This window comes from Lampetra fluviatilis, chromosome 1, assembly GCF_964198595.1.
Source record: "Lampetra fluviatilis chromosome 1, kcLamFluv1.1, whole genome shotgun sequence".
NCBI lineage: Eukaryota > Metazoa > Chordata > Hyperoartia > Petromyzontiformes > Petromyzontidae > Lampetra > Lampetra fluviatilis.
Window position 1 is genome coordinate 3,676,258 of NC_136275.1, and position 23,224 is coordinate 3,699,481.

The following is a 23,224-nucleotide window of genomic DNA, read 5'->3' on the forward strand; positions in this document are numbered from 1 at the left end:
AAAGGGACTCTGGTGCTCGCAAACGACCTCTGCGCGACGTCGAAAACAAGTTTCAAAACAGCACACGGAGATGTGTAAAGAGCACAAAGACAAAGACCACGGTATAGCTTTGACAGGCTGTTGGGGCAAGTGCTGTTGGGGCAGCACCGATGAAGGCCGGCACGGCACACGAGGGGAGGTGGGTGACCAGCACCACACCCGACCGCGATTTGTCCCAGATCGCACCAGGTACTCATTTGAGGCTGAGTCGACCTAGAGGAGCTGCCACTGCTATCCAGTGGCCTGAAATCAAATATATAGCTATAGATGACCAATGCGAGAAATTATCATGTATTTTGATTATAGTGTGCTGCTACTACTATTGTTACTCCTGCTATTATGGATTGACTCATGCAGCAAGCGAAGGATGCTAGGATTAGTAATATATGTTGTGTATGTTGATATTGTAAACTTTCAATCACATTTTTTACGATCACTATTACATTGTTTTTATAGCATTATTTCAGTAATTTCTAGAGAGGTTTAGTTTAGCCCGATTTTTTCATGTAGTATAGAGTTATACCTACATTTTTTATCTATATTGTATTATGATTGTTATTGTGATCTAACAGCAAAATTAGATTTTTTTTTTTTGGCACATTTTTGTACGCAGCATAAACAAACGGTGCTTTTTCTGGAAGATGTTATTGTTTTTGTAGGGGATGTTTAAAATTGCGTACAAGAAATTTTAAATGCATCTTGTAATTTAATTGTTTGTTGCGGTTGCACCCGAATCAAGAGCCGCATGGCTCACAGGGTTATTCCAAATAAATGAAACTGAAACTGAGGCCAAGGACCGGTTCAGTTGGCCGGGTTCGTAGCACAACACGCTAACCGCTGCACCACTGTTCCCCACCTGTGCACACAGCCTCTGTGCACGTGCAAATAATGTGGGCATTTGCTGAAGAAGTGCATTTTTTTTTTTGCAATTGCACAAAAGGTTGCGTGCTTTTTAAAAAATGTTGAGTGTTTTTTTTACTTGTGGATTTTCCGGCCTGCACTGTTATTCTGTTACAATGGGGGTTTTCGCGTCATTTACAGATGTGATTACTGTTGGCATTAGCCGAGCTAATGGGGCCCATAGCGTGCATGTGGGGGCTCCGCACACGTAGTTTTCAGAGGAAAGCCTTTGCAGCAATAGACTCTGATGACTGACTCTACTGTACTGATGACATCTAATGATGATGTAACCGGTCCACAGTTGTCTATTACTGTGTCACCACTGTCGGCCACGTTCGTTCAAATTACTTTTGATGTTGACCTAAGTAAGACAAGGGGGGACCACAATGCAGTTTCAAGAACTGACGATATTTTTTTTCCCAAAATGCACATACAGTGCAAAGAGGAGTGGGACAAAATCCCTCCTGAGATGTGTACAAACCTGGTGGCCGACTACAAGAAACGTCTGACCTCTGTGATTGCCAACAAGGGTTTTGCCACCAAGTACTAAGTCATGTTTTGCAGAGGGGTCAAATACTTATTTCCCTCATTAAAATGCAAATCAATTTATAACATTTTTGACATGCGTTTTTCTGGATTTTGTTGTTGTTATTCTGTCTCTCGCTGTTCAAATAAACCTACCATTAAAATTATAGACTGATCATTTCTTTGTCAGTGGGCAAACGTACAAAATCAGCAGGGAATCAAATACTTTTTTCCCTCACTGTAGGCTGTGATGTTTTTTGCACGTTACCGTGTGTTGTTGTTTGAAATGTATGGTTTCTCCGGCCTGCGCTATTATTCTGTTATGACGATTGGGTTATTCTCCTCATGTACAGATTTGACTTACAAAAATTTAAATAAAGTCAACGTGCCTCACTGGTCATTTACTGCTTCATATTTACGACTTAAGCATGAGATTCGAGCCTAAAAATAAAGAATAAAGTGATCACGCGTCTCCATAATCAATTGAACTCATGAGGAATGAGCGGCCGAGTCGACTTGACCTTAGATTTGACCTTTGACACGAGTCCCAGTGCGAGTGGCACGCTCTAACTCGGCTTGGGTTCGCCGCAGGTGCGCAGGCAAACAGCAACATTACTTGGCAGGCACGGCAACTGGAAATTTGAAAGAGTGTTATGAGATTATTTACTCTATCTGATATCCGTTACGGCTTTGCGCGGACGATGAATCAATAAGAAATAAAAACGCGTTAGCCGCCGGGCCAGGGAATGCAGCGGAGACGCACATGTGCGGAATTGCGTTTGAGAACCCCAGTGGAATGTTGTGGCAGGCTCGAAAATACTTTATTTATTCCCAGGAAATTTTACCGTTCGTACGGAACTCTTGAGAACACCTCTCGTGCCAAAAGAATGCCGTGCGGAATTACTCATTTGGGGATTACACATAGCAGCATCGATCACCCCCCACCCCCCGAGCCTCCTGACAAGCGCAGTACATAATAACAATAAATAAGCATCCTTAAAGCACTTGTGAGAAATGGGAGGCGCTGTCATTTTCCCAATTAACCCTTTCCCCTTCCGGTGAATTTTATCGGTACCGAGGCTCCCAGCTATCGTAGAGTGCGGTTGTGTCACTACAGTTTTCTGCGGTGAGTACAATGTCTTTAAAAACAGCTGTGCTACGCCTCTCTCAATGATGTTAACCCCTGAGCCCCTTGCGTGTTCTGACACTGAGGTGAATGGGACCCATTCTGCAACTTGCAGATGTTTCGGAACGGTACGAATACAAAAAACCTGTCAAAACCTCTCCGCGCACGAACCGCGAGGAGGTGCGGGGCAGCGCTTACGTGCTCGTAGAGCTTGCGGCCGAACGCCTGCCTGGTGGCCGCTCGCTGGCACAGCAGCTCAAGCGCCCTCTCGGCCAGTCCCACCGTTCGCATGCAGTGGTGGATGCGGCCGGGCCCCAGCCTGCCCTGGGCGATCTCAAACCCCCGGCCGTCGCCTGAGACAAACGGAGAACGTACGTGCGGAATGCTCTCCTATTAACGCCGCGTGTTTTCATCACGCGGATTGGACGCAACGCGATTAATGTATTCGGGGACGTATTTTTGCTATAACGCGGATGCGAATTGGATCAAACGCGATTGAGTGAACAGAACTACGTAGCGCGAGTAGGAATAAGCGGCTGTACGGCTGCCTCGGCCTAGCATCACACAAGAAGCTGGATGCTTCTAGATGCTACCCACGTGCCTCAGTCTTTGTTTTCCCTGCGTACGCATCTCACGTGGTATCGCGGACTGCGCTTAACCCTATATTAATAATTATTTATTAGAACGCAATTTTTCCAAAACGCGGTATTCTTCAGGGACGCAACTACCGCAGCGTTGTAGGAGAACGGACCGTACACGCACGTTGGAACTAATTTCCCACCGTACGTAGCACAACCGCGCGCTTATAACCGGACGTGCGGGGAGAATGCCACTCGGCAATCGGTCGGCGTGGGTTTGTTGCGAGCGAGGACTCGTCAAGCTCCCTTGTTTGTCCATGGCGACCGGGCCAGAGCGTCGGGAAGGCACGACTGTTTGCAAGGGTTCATCTTCTTGATTCTTTCGGTAAAGTCACGTAGAATGGAAATAATAATAAAAGAATAATAAAAAATATTTTAACATAATAAAAGAATTCTCACGACGTTTCGGCCACAACGCAAGCAGCCGTCCTCAGGTGGAGAACAGGTCTGTCGAGAAGACAGAGTCTCCACCTTAGGACGGCTGCTTACGTTGTGGCCGAAACGTCGTGAGAATTATTTTATTATGTTTTAATTTTTTTATTATTATTATTATTTTTTCCCCATTCTACGTGACTTTACCGAAAGAACCAAGAAGATAAATCCCTGCAGTCACGAAAGCTTTAAATCGAAATGTTTGCAAGGGCCTGGACACAAGAGTCCGCGGGCCCAGACCAGATATTTCACTTGTCGGTACCGCCGGAGGTGTGTGTACGCTGAACTTCTTTCGCACTGCACGTAGCCAACGGTGCTAATTGGGAGTGGCCATCGCTTCAGCTGTGTGTGGCCAACGACGGCGACTCACGTGATAACGATTTAACGTAAGTGGGGCTGTCAAATTATACACATTAGTAACCGCCATTTTATGTGCAGTGAAATTATTACGTATATTTTATGCAAAAAACGTGCAAATTATGTAATGTCAGATTTAGGCAAATTTGGAGGAAAGGAAACTGTACGAATGAGGCAGTCACCCTGGGCAGTCACCCTGGGGAGTCACTCACCCAGCAGTATGTTGGAGGCAGGAACTCGCACGTTCTCAAAGTGGATTTCAAAGTGCCCTCCATGAATGGCATCTGCACAGCACAGACACCACCGCCACCACACCGTTACCACACCACCACCACACCACCACCACCACCACCGCCACACCACCGTCGCTCGGAACGCTCGGGCAATGCCGTTCGTGATCGTTAAGTGAGCATTCGACAAGGCCGGACAAAACAGCTCACCGTCATAGCCGAACACCATCAGGGGCCTGATGATCTTGACTCCCGGTGTGTCCATGGCAACCAGGATCATGCTGTGCTGCTTGTGTCTGGAGATGACAGCCAACCACAAGTGGCATTAGGCTCACTCGACAATGACGACAGGTACTCATGATCAAACTATTCCAAGTTTAGGCTTCAATTCTGCATGTGTGTGTATTGTATAGAGTATGCGTAATGGACTATGGGGCAGCATCAGTGTAGCGGTTAGCGCACCGCACTGCGAACCTGGTGACCCGAGTTCGATTCCCGTTCACGGCCAACACCATTGACGATTATTTGAAACGGTCCTAGGCCTCCACCAAGTCTCCTTAGCCTAGAATACCTGGTGTGGTGTGTAGAAACATCGCCGCTGGGGAGACAAAGGCGGTCGGGCCTGGTGCTGGCCACCCACCCCTTTAGTGTGCCATGCCGGCCGTCATAAGTGCTCGCTAACAGCACTTGCCCCCACAGTCTAAGGCTACATGGGGGAATCTTTATCTTTGTGTAGGAACTATGGGGCAACGGTAGTGTAGCGGATAGCGCACTGCACTACGAACCCAGCGACCCGAGTTTGATTCCCACTCACGACCAATAACGGTGGACAATATTTGAACGTGACACCTAACCCCCCCCCCACACCCACCACCGACCTGGCCAGGGAATCATCTCCAGTCCTTCCCATCACCACCGCCAACGTGCAGTTTGGGTTACCAGCTCCTGAGCAACAGAGACAAGGGGAGCGTGGGTACAAACGGAGAGGAGATCGTGCGGCGAGCTCAAAATATCCTGTACCTCGCTGGAGATGTACGTGCTATGAAGAAAGGCCATCGCCCAAAAACGTTGCCGATTTCAGATATGTTTTGTAAGGCAGTGTCATTGATGGACGTCTCGTGTTGCGTCTTTAGTTGTTGTTGTTATGATAATTGTTTTTTTACCCTTCTATCTGGCAACAAAACTGACACCTTTTTACAAGGAGTCATGTTTGCATAGACCGCAATACCTGCAGTCATAATACAAACAAAAGACATAACTCTGATAATGTGCACTGTCCTTGAAGTTGATTGGTGTGGACCAATCAACTTCAAGGACAGTGCACATTATCAGAGTTACTGGCAAATGAGGTTCCCATATTGTTGTTGTTAATTGTGCTTGTGCACAACTGCCAATGCAGCAGCAGCATCTGCCTCTTTGACGAGTGCTAGCTTCAAGGGTTTTGGAGGCGGCGGTGGCTACTCTGCACCTCACTGCCTGCGATCCAGCGCTGCGGAGGCAGCAGCGAGGGTAGGTGCATCACACCCAGATCATTGTTGTGAAACTCCCTTCACGTGGGTGACGAGGAGGAGCCCACACCCTTGCTCTCTGGGAGAAGGCAGTACAGCCATTGGACTAATCGCCATCTGTTTCAATCTGTATGGGGATAGCGTGTTGCCCCCTCGCGCAAAGCATGAGTTTTTTAGCGCATGCTCGGGTTTCCTCCACAACGTATAACAAGAAACACAACTCATCATGAGTTGGGCTGAAAACATCCCCAAATGTAGCAGCAGGAGCCACTTTAATAGGAGTCCTACGACTCAGTGTGGCTCTCCTGGGTAAATAAGTAGTTTATTATAAACATCGAACCCCTAAGACTATTGAAGGTGACAGACTGGCTCCCACAGCTTTGAGCAATAATACCCTGAACCCCTGGGAAATCCCAAGGGCATCTTGGCTTGGATCTGTGAACACTATCACTCGCCGACACAGATGCGGTATTCGAGATGACAATCAAAACCATCCACATTAACTTGTATCTTGCCTTGGGCCCTCTAATTGTACTTCCTTTCATAGCCTCGCAGTTTACAGCTGCATAGCGCAGTAATGATAACAAAACACGCGACAACGGTTACGTAAATTACAAACACAGGGGAACGCAAAACGAGTTCAGATAACCATCGCAAGCAAGGAGTAACATCGCAGAAAAAGCCCTGATCAGCTGACAGTCAGGGTTGCTGCTGTCTGTCCGCACCAAGCTGTAACAGCCAGTATCACCACCTCGTGTTGTGGGCTAGAGGTGGTAGCAGCCAGTACCACCACCTCGTGTTGTGGGCTAAAGGTGGTACCAGCCAGTACCACCACCTCGTGTTGTGGGCTAGAGGTAGTAGCAGCCAGTACCACCACCTCGTGTTGTGGGCTAGAGGTGGTACCAGCCAGTACCACCACCTCGTGTTGTGGGCTAGAGGTGGTAGCAGCCAGTACCACCACCTCGTGTTGTGGGCTAGAGGTGGTACCAGCCAGTACCACCACCTCGTGTTGTGGGCTAGAGGTGGTAGCAGCCAGTACCACCACCTCGTGTTGTGGGCTAGTGGTGGTAGCAGCCAGTACCACCACCTCGTGTTGTGGGCTAGAGGTGGTAGCAGCCAGTACCACCACCTCGTGTTGTGGGCTAGAGGTGGTACCAGCCAGTACCACCACCTCGTGTTGTGGGCTAGAGGTGGTAGCAGCCAGTACCACCTCGTGTTGTGGGCTAGAGGTGGTAGCAGCCAGTACCACCACCTCGTGTTGTGGGCTAGAGGTGGTACCAGCCAGTACCACCACCTCGTGTTGTGGGCTAGAGGTGGTAGCAGCCAGTACCACCACCCCGTGTTGTGGGCTAGAGGTGGTACCAGCCAGTACCACCACCTCGTGTTGTGGGCTAGGGGTGGTACCAGCCAGTACCACCACCTCGTGTTGTGGGCTAGAATTGGTACCAGCCAGTACCACCACCCCGTGTTGTGGTCTAGAGGTGGTACCAGGCAGTACCACCCCATGCTAGGCCATGACTGCCGATGCCAGACTGCTGGGTGGTGCTAGAACCGGGGCCACTTCAAGGGCAATCGGGGTCCCAAGTGAAAAGCAGTCCTGGGTCATTGGAAAGAGGCCTAAGTTAGGGACGGACCTTGGCGGGATCCGCGAGGATAGAGGGTTGCGAGTGGCACCGCCCCGAGCGATTCAATTAATTATCAACATTCGGTTCGTACGATTCAAATCCAGGTGTCGATTCATTGTTTCCTCGTTCATACGGTCTCATGTTGTATCCTCCGCCTCATATCGTGTCCTGTTTGTTCCCTCTGGTTTGTTTCGTTAGCCCAAAGATAAAGTACGTCGAGTATTTAGTTCACATCCGAGGCTAAAGGTGCAGCCCTGAAAATATTTGCACGCGAAACTGCTGGCGGAAGAGCCTCCATTGGAGGAAGCTCAAGAAAGCCCCTGTCAATGGTGTTTGGCCTTCTCTTACGTGCAAATTTCAACATACTGTGCACGTAAAAATCGATTGCGGATTCGCCTAAATCGGTGAATCGCTACAGTTCTGATGCAAGTCTGCGGGTGTTTGCCGCCCTTGCAGCCGTGAGCCCTCGGCACAAACACCAGCCGCCCCGTCGCCCATCCGGCCGGGCCTGGCATCGCTCACCGCTGCTCCACCACTTGCGCCCATTCACCACGTAGTGGTTGCCGTCCCTCCGGATGCTGCACATGATGTTGGTGGCGTCGCTGGATGCCACGTCGGGTTCTGTATGGGGGGGGGGGGGAATGTATGAATGTAAATATGTCTAGATGTCGAACTTCTTTCGCACACCGTACGTAGCCAACCATGCAAATTGGACGTGCGGTCTATATTACCATGGACTGTATACAATGATGCGAACAATATTATGTCCGCTATATAACTCAGCTCAAGCCTCCCGTAAATAATGTGACTGCTGTGTGGCCACCCCCACGCTGAATCCCTCCGCTCCTCCTCGCTGACCCCGGTCAAAACACAAAACACGCTGCACCGTGCAGCTCACCTCTCCTTGCTCCTTCCTTGTCTCCATCTCTTTCCTCCCCTCTCAACGTCACCCTCTCATCGTCGCCCTCTCAACGGCGCCCTCTCAACGTCGCCCTCTCAACGTCACCCTCTCATCGTCGCCCTCTCAACGGCGCCCTCTCAACGTCACCCTCTCAACGTCACCCTCTCATCGCCGCCCCTCCCAACGTCACCCTCTCAACGTCGCCCTCTCAACGTCACCCTCTCAACGTCGCCCTCTCAACGTCGCCCTCTCATCGTCGCCCTCTCAACGTCACCCTTTCAAAGTCACCCTCTCAACGTCACCCTCTCATCGCCGCCCCTCCCAACGTCACCCTCTCAACGTCGCCCTCTCAATGTCACCCTCTCATCATCGCCCTCTCAACGTCACCCTCTCAACGTCACCCTCTCAACGTCGCCCTCTCAACGTCGCCCTCTCAACGTCGCCCTCTCAACGTCGCCCTCTCATCGTCGCCCTCTCAACGTCACCCTCTCAACGTCACCCTCTCAACGTCGCCCTCTCATCATCGCCCTCTCAACGTCACCCTCTCAACGTCACCCTCTCAACGTCGCCCTCTCAACGTCGCCCTCTCAACGTCGCCCTCTCAACGTCGCCCTCTCATCATCGCCCTCTCAACGTCACCCTCTCAACGTCACCCTCTCAACGTCGCCCTCTCATCGTCGCCCTCTCAACGTCACCCTCTCAACGTCACCCTCTCAACGTCGCCCTCTCAACGTCGCCCTCTCAACGTCGCCCTCTCAACGTCGCCCTCTCATCGTCGCCCTCTCAACGTCGCCCTCTCAACGTCGCCCTCTCAACGTCACCCTCTCAACGTCACCCTCTCAACGTCGCCCTCTCAATGTCGCCCTCTCAATGTCGCCCTCTCAACGTCGCCCTCTCAACGTCGCTCTCTCAACGTCGCCCTCTCAACGTCGCCCTCTCAATGTCGCCCTCTCAACGTCGCCCTCTCAACGTCGCCCTCTCAACGTCGCCCTCTCAATGTCGCCCTCTCAACGTCACCCTCTCAACCTCGCCCTTTCAACGTCACCCTCTCAACCTCGCCCTTTCAACGTCGCCCTCTCAACGTCGCCCTCTCAGCGTCACCCTCTCAACGTCACCCTCTCAACGTCACCCTCTCAACGTCACCCTCTCAACGTCACCCTCTCAACGTCACCCTCTCAACGTCACCCTCTCAACGTCATCCTCTCATCGTCATCCTCTCAACGTCACCCTCTCAACGTCACCCTCTCAACGTCACCCTCTCAACGTCACCCCTCTCAACGTCGCCCCTCTCAACGTCACCCTCTCAACGTAACTCCTCTCAACGTGACCCTCTCAACGTCACCCTCTCAAAGTCGCTCCTCTCAACGTCGCCCTCTCAACATCACCCTCTCAACGTCACCCTCTCATCGTCGCCCTCTCAACATCGCCCTCTCATCCCCGACAGCTGGGCCTGGTCATTTCCTTCTCCCCTTCCTCCTCCTCCCCTTCCTCCCTGATGCTCATCTCAAGCCGTTCCCTCTTTGTCTGCCTTGGGGACTTTCCGTCCTGGCATCTCTTCCCTTTGCCGACGCAACAGATTTTTACTTCCGTGGCGTGGCCCCCAAAAAAACAACAAAAAAATCACAGCACTTGGTCGCTGGAAGGCTACGCGCGTTAAATCCCCCGCTTATATAAATCATAACCCCGGCGCGAACACAGAGCCAAAGTTTAAACACCCGGCGCCCGCAAGGGCCCGACAACACGGCGCGTTACGCAAGCGCGCGCGACTCGTGACGCTCTACCGGCGCCCCGTTACGAAAGTAACTCGGAGCAGGTGGAGGTGGTGGCGGTGGTGGGGGGGGGAGGCTCTCGTCTGCCAGGTTGGCGGCAAAAGCGTTCGCGTCTGGCCAGACATTCGACGCCTTCATCTGTCCACCGGATTATCTATTGCGGCTTGGAGTGCAGCCCTCGCGGCGTGCCGATGACCTGTCATGCAAAAGCAGGAGTGGATCTCCCCGCGCAGCAGGGGCTCCAGCCAATCCCTCTTCTGTTGCTCCGTCCCATACAGATGAAGAACCTCCATGTTGCCCGTGTCTGCAATGATAATAATTACGATGTAAATATACGTGCCATGCAGAAGGGCCACTGCCCGAAACGTCGCCTGCTATACACCTTCCCTATTAAGGGCGCAGTATTGTTGAGATAAGCATCGAGTCTTATTGTCAATTATAACAACGATGATGACGATGAAGACACGTTGCTGTTAAAGGTGGAAATGAAGTCCACACGTATCCACGACATGCGATGCTTGTGCATAGCCCCGGTGGCTTCCTAATATTGGAAGGAAGAGCGTTCCAGATGGCCGCAGATGCACATCTGAAAGCGCGCGACGAGGTGACCATCTTTGTTCGATGGCCAGCCAAAAGCTGCTGCTGCTGCTGCTGCGTGGATGACCAGAGTTTGCAATAACCACCGCCGCCCCTCTATAATGGTCTGTATGTATGTGTAACTTCGTTTTGCACCGTACGTAAGCCAACCGTGCGAATCAGAGGACAACACGCTAAACGCGCGCTGTCTCTCGCTGCGTCTCCCAAGTGGAGGTGCTGGTATACTGGCCCCGGTGCTCGTCGCAGATAAAATCAACTCAGGGGAGGCTCAAAGAAAACAAAAGAGGGTCTCTCGCTACGACGGAGCGCCGACGGACACGGCCAGGAAGGAGGACGCCAGCGAGCGCAGCGCGGGATACAAACAAACGGCGCCATCGCGTAAACACAGCACAAGCGCGACCACAGTCACGCACGCGTGGAAGGGGCACCTTGTGTAGAGCGGACAAAGTGTCCGACGTTACCTTCGTGCTCACAAGTTTGGGAGACGAGACCCTTAGCAGTTGTTTGGCGGTGATGCTGCTACTGCTGCCGCATTAGCAGTGGTCCACAAGCATGCATAACGACAAAACCGCGCAACACATCCGTCAATGCAACTGTGTGGCCCTTAAAAGGAAATGTATATGGTAGGCAATATCTATGGGACCCTTTTGCCATTATCATTATCTTGATACTGGCCAAAGAGTCCCCACAGATATAACTGCTTTACACAAACTGTTAATGCTTTGATGGATTGCCCTTGTACTGGTCGCCTTTTAGCGGAATTTGGTCTTTCACTGGTGAGACAGAGCTGTCTCTGGCGTAGGCCAATCCGTTTCAATGACATCATCAAAGCATGTTTGTTTAGATTATGTTCTTGTTCCACACGTATGTGTGGTTAATGCAGACTCGTTGCCTTGTCATAGGTGACTATTTTAAGTCTGAGCATCTTAACACCGGTATTTATGGCAGACAGGCTAAATCATTAAATAAGCAATGTTTCAGGCAATGGGCCTCCTTCGTAACACATACATTATATATAGATTTTAAGGCAGTGTTGTTGACGAATGTGTTGGGATCGTGTTTACCACTGTTAGTTCTAAACTAGCTTCAAATAAAACATCGGAGTGCTCACGTCACTCCGGTTACACACCGCGCGTCAGGACGTTTTTTTGCCAGAGGATGTTTCTGATTTTCCCAACAAACGCGTCACAAACGCACGCACAAGTTCAATTCGAGTACAACGTTCGATGACGGATACTTGAGACTGCTGCTAAAACGTGACCACTTCATCTCCATAAGGTCAAACATATCCAGCCAAATGTTTCTTCCATAATAGAGGTTTTTGGGTTAGTGACGAATTGTCATCACTTGTGACGAATTGGCCACGTTCTGTTTACGTGACAACCCTTACTAGTTGGCTGTGTCGGGCGGTGGCGGGTTTTAACGACACATTTATATATTTACGCGATCTAACCCCAAAAACCACTATTATGAATGATATCGGTCGCGAAAGCCTACGTGTTAAACCAAATGTTGCTTCGTAATAATAATTTCTAAATGTAATAATAATAATCTTTATCATCTTCTTCTTCTTTCGTATGGCCGATGTAGATGCAGAGCAGGGAGTTTCACAACGTCCGTGCGCGTGGTGATCAACCAACCCTTGCTGCTACCTCTGGTGCTGGTTGACAGGCAGCCACGTGCATAGTCAGCCACAACCGCCCGACTAAACTTCTGGTTCGTGACGTAAACCAAAATAACCCACTACTCGATATCCAAAACTGCTAAAACCCATGAGACCCGTGAAGACCATTAAACCCGACCTATTGAGAGTTTGCACAGCGGGAGAGTGAGAGATGGCGGACGGGTTCGGGAAGGAAGGCTTTCATCCGGCAGTGGATTGAGCGTGGCCGATAATGATGAGGATGATGATGCATGAAAAATGGCGACCCGTCTGCCTAAACAACAGAGGCTCGCGTGAGCCGCATTTCACTAGCACAGAGGGTCGGCAAACCAAAATGACAAGAAGAGGCATTTTTTGTTCGAATTTGGTACGAAAAACTATTTCATAACGTGGCGAAGCAGTCCGTTAAGACCCCGCGTGCGGCTACGGAGCCGACAAAAAATGTTTACGTATAAATTTGCTTGATTTATTCACAATTTCCCGTGGAATTTTTCTATTAAAATATCGACGTCAGCCCGGCATCATTTTGAAGGTAACCAAAAGTAATTTCCTGCCACGAATGAGTCACACTTTGTACAAATCTCACGTTGACCACAAGAACAACGAAGGATGCCGTGATACGGTATGTGACGACGAAGCAGTCCGTATCCGTTGTTGTTGCGGCGTATACCTCGCTGATCTTGTCAAGAAACATAAACCATCATCGCGCAAACTCCAGTCATCCTTGCATCAGCAGCTGTTTTTTGGCTGGCCATCGGACAAAGACGGTCCAACGCATCGCGCGGCGCTTTCAGATACTACTTCTGCTACTGTCTGGAACGCTCTTTGGATATCAGGAAGCCACTGGAGCTGTGCACTTTTAAAACACATTCTTGCTGCGGAGGGAGCTGGTAGGAACGTTGGGTTGCTCGGTCAATGGCCAGGGTGAACGGCCAGGGCGTGGTGTATTTCGCAAATATGCCCGACTGTGAGGGCGGGCACAAGCCGGCATGAGTAGGTTAAACGTTGAGTTTTATAAGGGCACCACGGGGTGACCAGCCCCTCCACACCCAGTCCCACCCAGCCCCACCCTCCCCACCCAGCCCCACCCTCCCCACCCAGCCCCACCCTCCCCACCCAGCCCCTCCCCACCCAGCCCCACCCTCCCCACCCAGCCCCTCCCCATCCTCCCCTCCCTACCCAGCCCCTCCCTCCCCACCCAGCCCCTCCCTTCACGACGGACGGACGGACACAATAATCCCCTGTGGGCTGGTGTAACCAGGAGGTTCCTACCAGTATAATCGAGATTGAAAACTCATTTCTTTAGAACTACTTTTTTGTGTTTAGGTTGTTGCTCTTCCCCCCGCATCTCCGAATAGGCACAATTGGCTACGTACGGAGAGAAAGAATTTCCACATACATACATAAATATTTTGCCACCAACTAAGCCGTGGGTGTGTGACCTTTCGCCCTATACAATTAACCAACAAACATTCCCGCGCACCTCAAAAGGAAATTGCATGCCAATGGTCAAAAGGAAAAAAACTTTTTTAACTCGACACCGAAGGAAGCAGTTGTACGTTTTAAGAAAGTGCCACCATATGAACCCTTTTCCACCTTCCAAGGGAAACCATCAATGTGGAAAGGCTACCAATGCGAGCATATGGAACACTATGCTCATCCTCATACTGCTGCATATTCCCGTGTAAACATTTCCAAGTATTCGAGAGAAAAACACAGAGATTTACAGCATTGAAACTGAGGCAATTCAGACATATATCAACGTTTGCTTTATACGGAAAACGTTGGCTCTAAGTCTGTTGAAATCATTTGTATTTCCTCCCCCCCCTCCTCCTCCCCCCCTTCTCACCTCCACATGCTCGGGATCTCCCTCCTCAAGTTGGTCTTACCGCCCCCCATCACCTCCCCTTCCCCTATTAATCCCCCGCCCCCCAACCAACCAACCCATTTAAGAGCCCACTTCCCGCCCACCACCGGCCAGACGCCCCCACGTGATTTGGGCAGTGGTCCAGCTTGTCCCCATCCTTTATCCCCCACCACCCCTTCCCTTAAATGGCTTTGTCGTTTTGGGATTGTTTTTCCCGAGAACTAAATCACCCGGCTGCGCACGCTACGCAGCAACGTGCTGTGTGACGGGCCTGCGTTCTTGTTCCAAAAACAAATATAGTAATTCCGTAAGACAGGTTTTTGTTGGGTTAGATCGCGTAAATATATAAATGTGTCGTTAAACCCGCCACCACCCGGCACAGCCAATTAGTCAATAAAATAAATACATTTATTTTATTTTATACCTACGTGACTTTACCGAAAGAACCAAAGAGTATGGATCCCTGCAGTCACGAAAACTTCAAATCTAGATCCAATTAGTCAAGTTTGTCACGTAAACAGAACGTGCAAATTCGCTACTAGTACAGCACACCGGTGTGTTGGAGAGCAAAGCCACAGCATTTACAATCTGAGTACGACGTTTCGCCAGTAATTACAACAGCCAGATTTGTGGAGAAGTCCTCCTGTTTCGTTCCTTACATAATAAGTCGTACTTCTATCAAGGCTTCCCCTTTTGATGCAAAGGGTTTATCAGGGGCAATGCAATCTCTGCCGCAGAAACCTGAATCCTTCGGAGGCTGAAGGAGGAATCCGATGAGCTATGAAGCTCTTTTTCACAGATGTCCAGCAGGGGCGGTTCAGAAAGTTACAACAACAAACTAAACCAAAACAGATAGGAGTGCAAAGTATAGGAATGGTAAGCAGGTCATAAAAAATAAGTGAATAAACAGACCAAAAAATAAATAAAGTTTAAGTACAAACTGCAGAAGTACATCGATTTTTCAACAACAAATGCAAGCTTGGGCGAGGCAACAAAACAACAAAAACAATCCCAGACCAAAGAAAGACAACACACAGTAGTCCTCAAAAACAACTGCACATTCAAGTGGAACTGTCGATACAACACGGCTAAAAGGAACCAAGTTGGGAGGCCGCAGTGCGAGTCATTAGCCAAGCGTGCAAACGGCCTGAAACACATGTTTACCACGTGTGTGTGTGTTTATGTGTATGTGTGTGTTGGGGGTATGTGTGCAATTTTAGTGTTTCTGGGGCCAATAGGGTTACCCTAACGAGATTCTCCGTCTTTGAACTAAGCATGAAACGAGAGACTAATTTTTTAAGCGTGAAGATTAAAGCCTCGGGGGGGTTGGGCAGGAAGTGTCCCCCCTTGCAGGCAGGATGGCGAACGCCGTTTCTTTGTACGTTAAACTTCTTTCGCACCGCACGTAGCCAACCGCGCTAATCGGAGTTGCGGGGGAAGGACAACAAACTAAACACAAAAGCAGTTGTGTAGAAAGAAACGAGTTTTCAATGTAGATTTAAAAGAGCGCAGCTCCAGCGGCTTCCTACCATCGGAAGAGCGTTCCAGACGGCCGCAGAAGCGCATCGGAAAGCGCCGCGCGATGCGGTGACCCTCTTTGCTCGGACGGCCAGCCGAAAGCCGCTTACCCGGCGCCTGGCAGTTGAAGATTTCGGGAGCGAAGACGCAGCGCCCCGTCTCCTCCGCCACGAAGGCATAGTCCAGTTGGCCAAGGCCGCTCACCGCCGGCAGGAACAGGTTCCACAGGCCCGCCGCCTTAGCCCTGTCCTGAAGCGGGCCGCCGTACAATACACCAGGGCGGCAGTTTAAACAACAAAAACATCTTAAACGTATCTTCTTGGTTCTTTCGGTAAAGTCACGTAGAATGGAAACGATAAAAATAATAAAATAAAATGTAATAAAATAATTCTCACGACGTTTCGGCCACAACGCAAGCAGCCGTCATCAGGTGAAGACCAGGTCTATTTTTATTGTTTCCAATCTACGTGACTTTACCGGAAAAAACAAGACGATGAATCCCTGCAGTCACGAAAGCTTTAAATCGAAATCTTAAACGTAATTTAACGTGAAGATAATTGATTCAATATGGCAGGGAATGGGGTGATGATGGAATGTCTCGGTGAGAACAAACTGTACAAGAGTCAAACTGTGTTGTTTAAGAATAACTAAGGGGGGGGAAAAAAACTAAATAGATGCAAATTTCGATTTAAAGCTTTCGTGACTGCAGGGATTCATCTTCTTGGTTCTTTCGGTAAAGTCACGTAGAATGGAAATAATAAAATAATAAAAATAAAACATAATAAAATAATTATCACGACGTTTCGGCCACAACGCAAGCATCCGTCCTCAGGTGAAGACCAGGTCTGTCGAGAACTGTCGATACAACAGACCTGGTCTCCACCTGAGGACGGCTGCTTGCGTTGTGGCCGAAACGTCGTGATAATTATTTTATTATGTTTTATTTTTATCATTTTATTATTTCCATTCTACGTAACTTTACCGAATAAACCAAGAAGATAAATAGATGCAGTTTATTCCATCACCTATTTTGTTTATTAAGTCAGAATGCGTTTTTGCCATCTGATGTATACCTGCTGCTGTGTTCGTGTATGTGTACAAGCAGCTCTGCGTGTGATGCAGCTCTGGAACTATTTTGGTCAAAGACAAAAACAAATGAAAATGTCTCTTCTTCTTCTAGCCGACCTCAGCAATACACGGTGTTCATGAAATCACCTTTCCCATTTTAAATGTAAATTGAAAAAAAACACCCAAAACTAATAAGACAATCAAAAGAGCGGTTAGCGCAATCTTTGTAGCCCAACGCCAAGAATTTTTATTGACACTGCCAGCCGACTTGCACGTGTGAACCGTCAGTAGTTCTTGGCACGTCCGACGTTCAATTTAACGGTCGCCGGTTTGCAGGTTCGCTCCGCGCACAGAAGTACGAACCGTAAGTAAACGGTGTCAAGGAAAAAAAACTATCTTGAGTCAGGCTACAAGATGATGCCAATTGCTCTTTTTGAATGTCTTATCACTTAGTTTTAAATGAACAGTCAACCACGCAGCAGCGGCGTTTGGCTGGCCATCGAACAAAGACGGTCAAGTCAATGCATCGTGCGCTTTCAGATGCGCTTCTGCGGCCGTCTGGAATGCTCTTCCTTCCGATATTAGGAAGCCACTGGAGCTATGCATTTTTAAATCATATACATTGAAAACTCGTTTCTTTAGAACTGCTTTTTGTTTCTAATTGTTGTCCTTCCCCCGCACCTCCGATTAGCGCGGCCGGCCACGTACCGTGCGAGAGAAGTTCAACATACATGCAAACACCCAACCACGGAACCTTCGCCCGTCCGTATTCATAGAGAGGTTCCTCTCTCTCCCTCTCCAGGGTGGCACCTTGAGCTGCTGGATGATGGGAGGGCGTTTCCACCGCAGTGGGGACGAGGCGTGCTGCTGGTAGTACTGCAGCACCTCCTGCGGGACGCAGAGGGGCAGCGCACGTCACCGTCCGTGCCCAGCTCTCCTCTGGGTACCGTAGTCCAAACAATATCACCGTGTCCGCGTCCTCAAACAGGCTTTCCCAGGCTAAGAAAATGTATAAGTAATGCCACTTATTTACTTACTTGAGTTTTACGCCTTGTGAAGAATGGCAATTACCCGAAACTTTTCCTTTCAGAAATTTCTTCTTTTAGCACCACAGTGTTTTTGATTATTGTGCCGAGTTTAGTTTTTTAGTAAAGTCTTATGGAGTCTCAAGTCTTTTTTTTAGCAGGGTCCAACATTGGGATGTTTGGCCAATCCTGGTTAATGAGAGTGTGGCTTGTTGGTCACACCTCAGGGGCCACACAAGTAGCTTCAATGGTCCATTTGATTCAATTACCTCTCCTGGCCACCTCGCATCCCGTGCCTCCAAAGCACCCGGTATTCTTAACCATTTCCCATTCCGATTAAGTACTAAAATAACGGGGGAGGGCGTGTGGCACAGTTTTGGCGCCAGCTATCGTAGAGTGCGGTCGTATCGCTACGGTTATCTGCGGTGAGTACGATGTCTTAAAAAAATGTTTTTTGCGCGATGCGTCTCTAAATAAAAATGTACGCCAATCGCTTGCGCGTTCCCAGATTCAGCGGTGAACGGGGCAACCCACCATGCGACTTGCAGACGTCTCGGAACAGGAAAGGGTTAAGTTAAGCTGGCTCCAGACCTGGGATCACAATTTAGAAATTGTAACGGACTGCATATTGTTGTTGTATTTTCAGCAAACAGAACGGCCAAAGATCTACCGTATTTATAATTGAGCCCATGTCTGTCCTGAGTATTATGAAAGTCTAAGTCTAAGAAGGGACTACGAGACTGTTGTTGATATTCCACAATCTAGTACCTATATTATCGACCCTGTAAGCATGATGGCCTCGGCTGTCCCCCACCATCTGGAGATCTGATGTCACCACGTCCCCAGTACGAGATGTACACTCGGCCAGGGTACGACTGCACCGTCCGGATTACAAAAAAAATCAACAGGACAAATTAATTCCTGTCCCATTGTCTGCATACCCCCGAATGTGTTTCCATGCTCTCCTGTCAGGCGTGGCCAGTAGATTGATGGGGAAAGTTTCATCTGCAACCATAAATTTTGTACCAGCTGTTACGGGCACACCCCAAGCGGGTGAGCGCTTGGATAACAGAGAACAACATGGTGACGCATTTGCTCACTCGGAGGAAGTGTGGTTGAGATCATTCCGAGAACTAATGGCGCTTATGTCCAAGAGAAAAAAACATGAAAAACGGGGGCGACAGGGTGGGTGGTGCACTGGGAACACATGCGCATCGCAGCAAGGGCCTGGGTTCGATTCCCCACTTGGGTGACTTTCTGCTCTAGTTTCCTCCAGTTTCTGCGGTTTACTCCATAGCTAAAAAAAAACATCCCATCTAAGTGGTATCACAGCAACAAGCGCCTGAGTTCGAATCCCGATCCGGGTGGCTTTCTGTGTTCCGCTCGAGTTTCCTCCGGTGTGCTTCGGTTAACTCCAAAGCTAAAATAAAACGGTAAAATGTAACCGATATTAGCCCAAAACATCCCAGTGCTGAGGGATTATCTGCAAATCACTCACTTGCGATTATACAAAGCAGCAACACCACCCTCCCCCCCCCCACTCCTCTTGCCAAAACTTGAGAGGACCCTCCTGAAAAAGCCTTCTGAGAGTCAGCGGAGCTTTCCCGGGTAAAGAAGCATAAACGATTTGAGAAAATGAAAATGACAGCTTCTCAAAAGCCTGAGGCTCACCGGCTCTGCAGGGTAGATATACTCGCGGAGGAAGGCCCGGACCTTGTCGAGCATCAGCTGGCCCACTGGGGAAGGCCTGAAGAGCTCAGGGGAACTGAACTTCCCTTCGACCTTGGCAGGCACCCTGCTGTAGAGAGAAACAGGCTGTGTGCTTTACGGCATCAAGTGCAGATGTATGAATGTACGTTGAACCCCTCTCGCGCCGAACGTAGCCAACCGTGCTAATCGGAAGTGCGGGGGAAGGAGGATAAACTTAAACGCAGCTGCGGTAAAAGCGCAACTTTTTTTGCAGTGTCGGCGATCAAAAAATCACGGAGCGTGTCAATTTGATTCGTCTTTGCACAACGATGAAATTAACGCCATGACAAGTTAGCGGGAATTTTTATTTTATTTTCACGACGACTTAAATGTACTTTAGAGTCGAAAGGTTGGCGAGGAGACTCACGCTGTGGCTAAAGCGAGCGCCGTCTCGGCCAGAGGCTGCACGGCGCCGCAAAACTGGGAGGCGTTCTCCGCGCTGGCGTTGCCCAGCAGGTGGCGGGCGTACACTCCCTGTGCACCACACCGCACCGTGCCACACCACGCCGCATCACACGGATTAACCCGATCAAGCAGGCATTATGGAGTTCTTCATTGGCACTCGTAAAAGTCAGTGGTGAAACCCACGCACAAAAGCGACGGGTCTCCTGGCAGGTTGAGTCAACACCTGAACGCGATTTTTAACTCGACAAAAAAAACCCCTGACAAATATCAGTCAACTGGTATGTCCACACATGCACTGAACTGTATCAAAGCGAACAGAGCGTCACCGTGATTTTATTTGATCGAGTTTCAAAAGGACGGTGGCGTTGATTCGATTTCTGTTATATGAAGGGGATTACGGAGAGCCGTAAATAAACTCGTTAAAAGAATTCCGCTCTTAAACATTGGTCCGAAAATACCGCTAGGCAGGTGGACTAAAATACAATATTAACAATGTCAAGGGTGAGAGCAACGCCACCCTTAACCAGAGTCAACAATGCGTTGTTTTTCGGGGCGACGCGCCGTTCGTTTGATGCGCTTGGCCAGCTGTGTCCGCGTACTTGGGCAATGGAAGCGATCTTGAACAGAGCCAAGGCCATGAAGAAATTCCAGTGGGGCAGGGGGGCGCTGGGCGTTTCCCGGCAGCGGCAGTACACGGACAGGAGCTCGGCCTCCGTGGGAACTCCTGACACGCGGGGCGGGCGTGGAGGGGCATGACAAAGAAAACAGCTCACGCCACTGGACTTCGATCCGTGTCGCGCAACTTTTGAAACGGTTAACAATTTGCGCGTAACATTTTTTTTTTCTAGAATACACCATGATCTCCATTCTGCGATCGCATGATGGCGTAACCTGCTGGGATATTTATCGTAGAATATTGTTCGTTTTTCAATGCAGGGTACGGTGATGAGTGGATGCATTGGGTGAAAGGCGGTGTTGCATCCTTCTCAGCTGAAAGTCCACAACAACGTCGGCAGGATGATAAAATCAACAAAACGCCACGGCGAAATGACATACAAACCTTTGCTCTTCTCCCTGCCAAGCTGAACTCAAATACCCCGAGACTCCAGGCACGGCACTGCGATAAGAGCTGAAACTCGCAGTCAACTCCTCCCCTTCTCCTCCTTCTTCTTGTTCTCCCCACCATGTTTCCCCACTCACACAGGGCCAGCCGTTTCTGCCCCTCTATCGCCGCATTTATTTTGGCCAAACAAAATTTCCGATCGTGAATTGTACTTGAGGACCCGAAGCCGGAACATCGCAAAGGAGAAAAAAAACAACAACAAAGACTGCGATGGCTGGAGTGGCCACGCCCTACGAATAGAACAGAACCGCAACCCTAAAATTGCCCTGAGATGGACGCCTCCTGTGTTGTGATCGAAACGTAGTGATTTTTTTTTTCTATGTGACTTTACCGAAAGACCCAAAGAGTATGAATTCCTGCAGTCACGAAAGCTTTAAGTCAAGATTCATTCGCTTAGAATTGCTTTTTGTGTTTAGTTTGTTGTCCTGCCCCCGCACCTCCAATTAGCACGGTTGCCTACATACGGGCAAAGAAGTTCAACAAACATATATCAAAGAATCGACGAACTGCGACTGGGGTGATGTCCAAACCAACAAATGTAATCACCGGCGAACGCGCCGTCCTTGCAACGTCCTGGCGGTGCGGTGACGCTGCGATCCGCACAGCGTCTCTGCCGCTGTCTCCTTGGACCGGTTGAACAAACATAGCATTCAACCATAACGTGTTTCAACACTGTTCCTTTTCCCTCCTGCCATACGAAACATAAAAAAAATCTGCACGTCCTTCGTACCCTGGTTCACCACCTCGCACCGTCGCCCTCGCCTCTCGGTCCCCACCCTGCTGTTTCTTCCCAGTTCTGTCACCTTTGTTCTTTGGATGTAAATTTTTCCTCCCCTCCATATGGCTACGTTAAACATGAAGACACAACTCACCGGGCACGGTCGGGATGGGGACGCTGCCCAGTACCGAGGTCATGGCACCAGTTGGGAGCTGGTGGTACGGCAGGAAATTGTAGGCCAGGTCAGCCAGCGGGTGCCCGATCGTCGCCAGCTCCCAGTCCAATACCGCGATCACACGAGCCTGGGGATGCAAGCGTGTTGACGCGCACGAGACAAGCCACCGGTCACCAACTGCCACCGACTTTCGTCAGCGATGGTCTTCGCTTTCCACGCGGGCGTTCATTGCCTGGCCCGAAGGCGCCGTGGCAAGGGAGCCAAAGACACAGTCGGAAAGGTCCGTGTTAAAATCACGGCTGCGGGTCGATTCACGCATTCATCCCTCTAGGGTCAATACATTTAGCACGACTCGGTGAACGGCTGGCCTGTTGAGACTGGCCCTGACCACAGCGATGTATGCCGCTGATGGAGATGAGCACACCGCTCTCCACCTAAGTTTTATTTATATATGGCCATGGGAGTTAAACTTCAGTCTTTAATTGGGCATACGGTGTCAAATAAAGTGGAGTTCTGAATTCATTGTAAGCGTAACTCTACAGTACATTATGGGATGGCCACACTTTTTAAACTCTTTTTAACTCGATGGTCTAAACGACAATACATCCACGCATTCAGTGCTCTTGAGCTCGTGGTGTGGGCAAGGCCGAGGGAGCTTCCCCCCACCCCCCCCCCCCCCCAGCGCTGCGCATGATACGTGTGTTGTTGGGTCTATGCGTACCTCTGTGGGGTGATAAATCAGATTGTCGATCCTGAAGTCTCCGTGCACAAGCTTCGCTTCGCTGTCGTCGCCCGGAAGGTTTTTCTGCAGCCAATCGGACAGCTTGTTCATGCTGTCGATGTCCGTGTGTGCCGCGGCGTTGTATTGCTTGGTCCAGGTGAGCACCTACGGACACGCGTTCCAAGGTTGCTTCACTTTATGACGTTAAAAAACTAAACAAAAAAAACAAACATACGCCGCCGAAATTGTGCACTCCCAGAAATGTGGTGCGGCTGATATGGGTTGTGTGAGAAATAATTTGATATTTTTACGTAGCGAGATGAATATTAAAAGGAGAGACGGATTTTCTTCTCATCATATTATTTTTAACTGAGTTTATTTTTCAATTCGTTTTGGCTTATTGCGGCTGTGAAAATTAAAAATGTGGTTTAATTGTTACGTGACGAACACCCTTTTATATATGGCCATTGGAGTCAAACTCCAGTTTTTAAATGGGTATATACTGGGCAATCTATCTACGTCACTTTACCGAAGACCCAAATAAT

At 49.5% G+C, this 23,224-nt stretch overlaps 1 protein-coding gene across 3 annotated transcripts in view; it reads right to left on the reverse strand.

Moving 5' to 3' along the window:
* ACAD11 (acyl-CoA dehydrogenase family member 11) overlaps nucleotides 1-23,224 on the reverse strand; it is a 32,367-nt gene that overhangs the window by 3,457 nt on the left and 5,686 nt on the right. For 2 of the 3 annotated variants that reach the window (XM_078883063.1, XM_078882907.1), the window contains 13 exons: nucleotides 22,680-22,844; nucleotides 21,938-22,085; nucleotides 20,542-20,666; nucleotides 19,905-20,011; nucleotides 19,460-19,586; nucleotides 17,574-17,651; nucleotides 15,806-15,944; nucleotides 10,247-10,354; nucleotides 7,903-8,001; nucleotides 5,126-5,192; nucleotides 4,458-4,543; nucleotides 4,230-4,301; nucleotides 2,789-2,943 (listed from right to left, as the gene is read on the reverse strand). In XM_078883063.1, the coding sequence (XP_078739189.1) occupies nucleotides 2,789-2,943; nucleotides 4,230-4,301; nucleotides 4,458-4,543; nucleotides 5,126-5,192; nucleotides 7,903-8,001; nucleotides 10,247-10,354; nucleotides 15,806-15,944; nucleotides 17,574-17,651; nucleotides 19,460-19,586; nucleotides 19,905-20,011; nucleotides 20,542-20,666; nucleotides 21,938-22,085; nucleotides 22,680-22,844 (1,476 nt within the window). The remainder of the gene's footprint in view (nucleotides 1-2,788; nucleotides 2,944-4,229; nucleotides 4,302-4,457; nucleotides 4,544-5,125; nucleotides 5,193-7,902; nucleotides 8,002-10,246; nucleotides 10,355-15,805; nucleotides 15,945-17,573; nucleotides 17,652-19,459; nucleotides 19,587-19,904; nucleotides 20,012-20,541; nucleotides 20,667-21,937; nucleotides 22,086-22,679; nucleotides 22,845-23,224) is intronic. The other variant, XM_078882983.1, reaches the window with a different exon arrangement.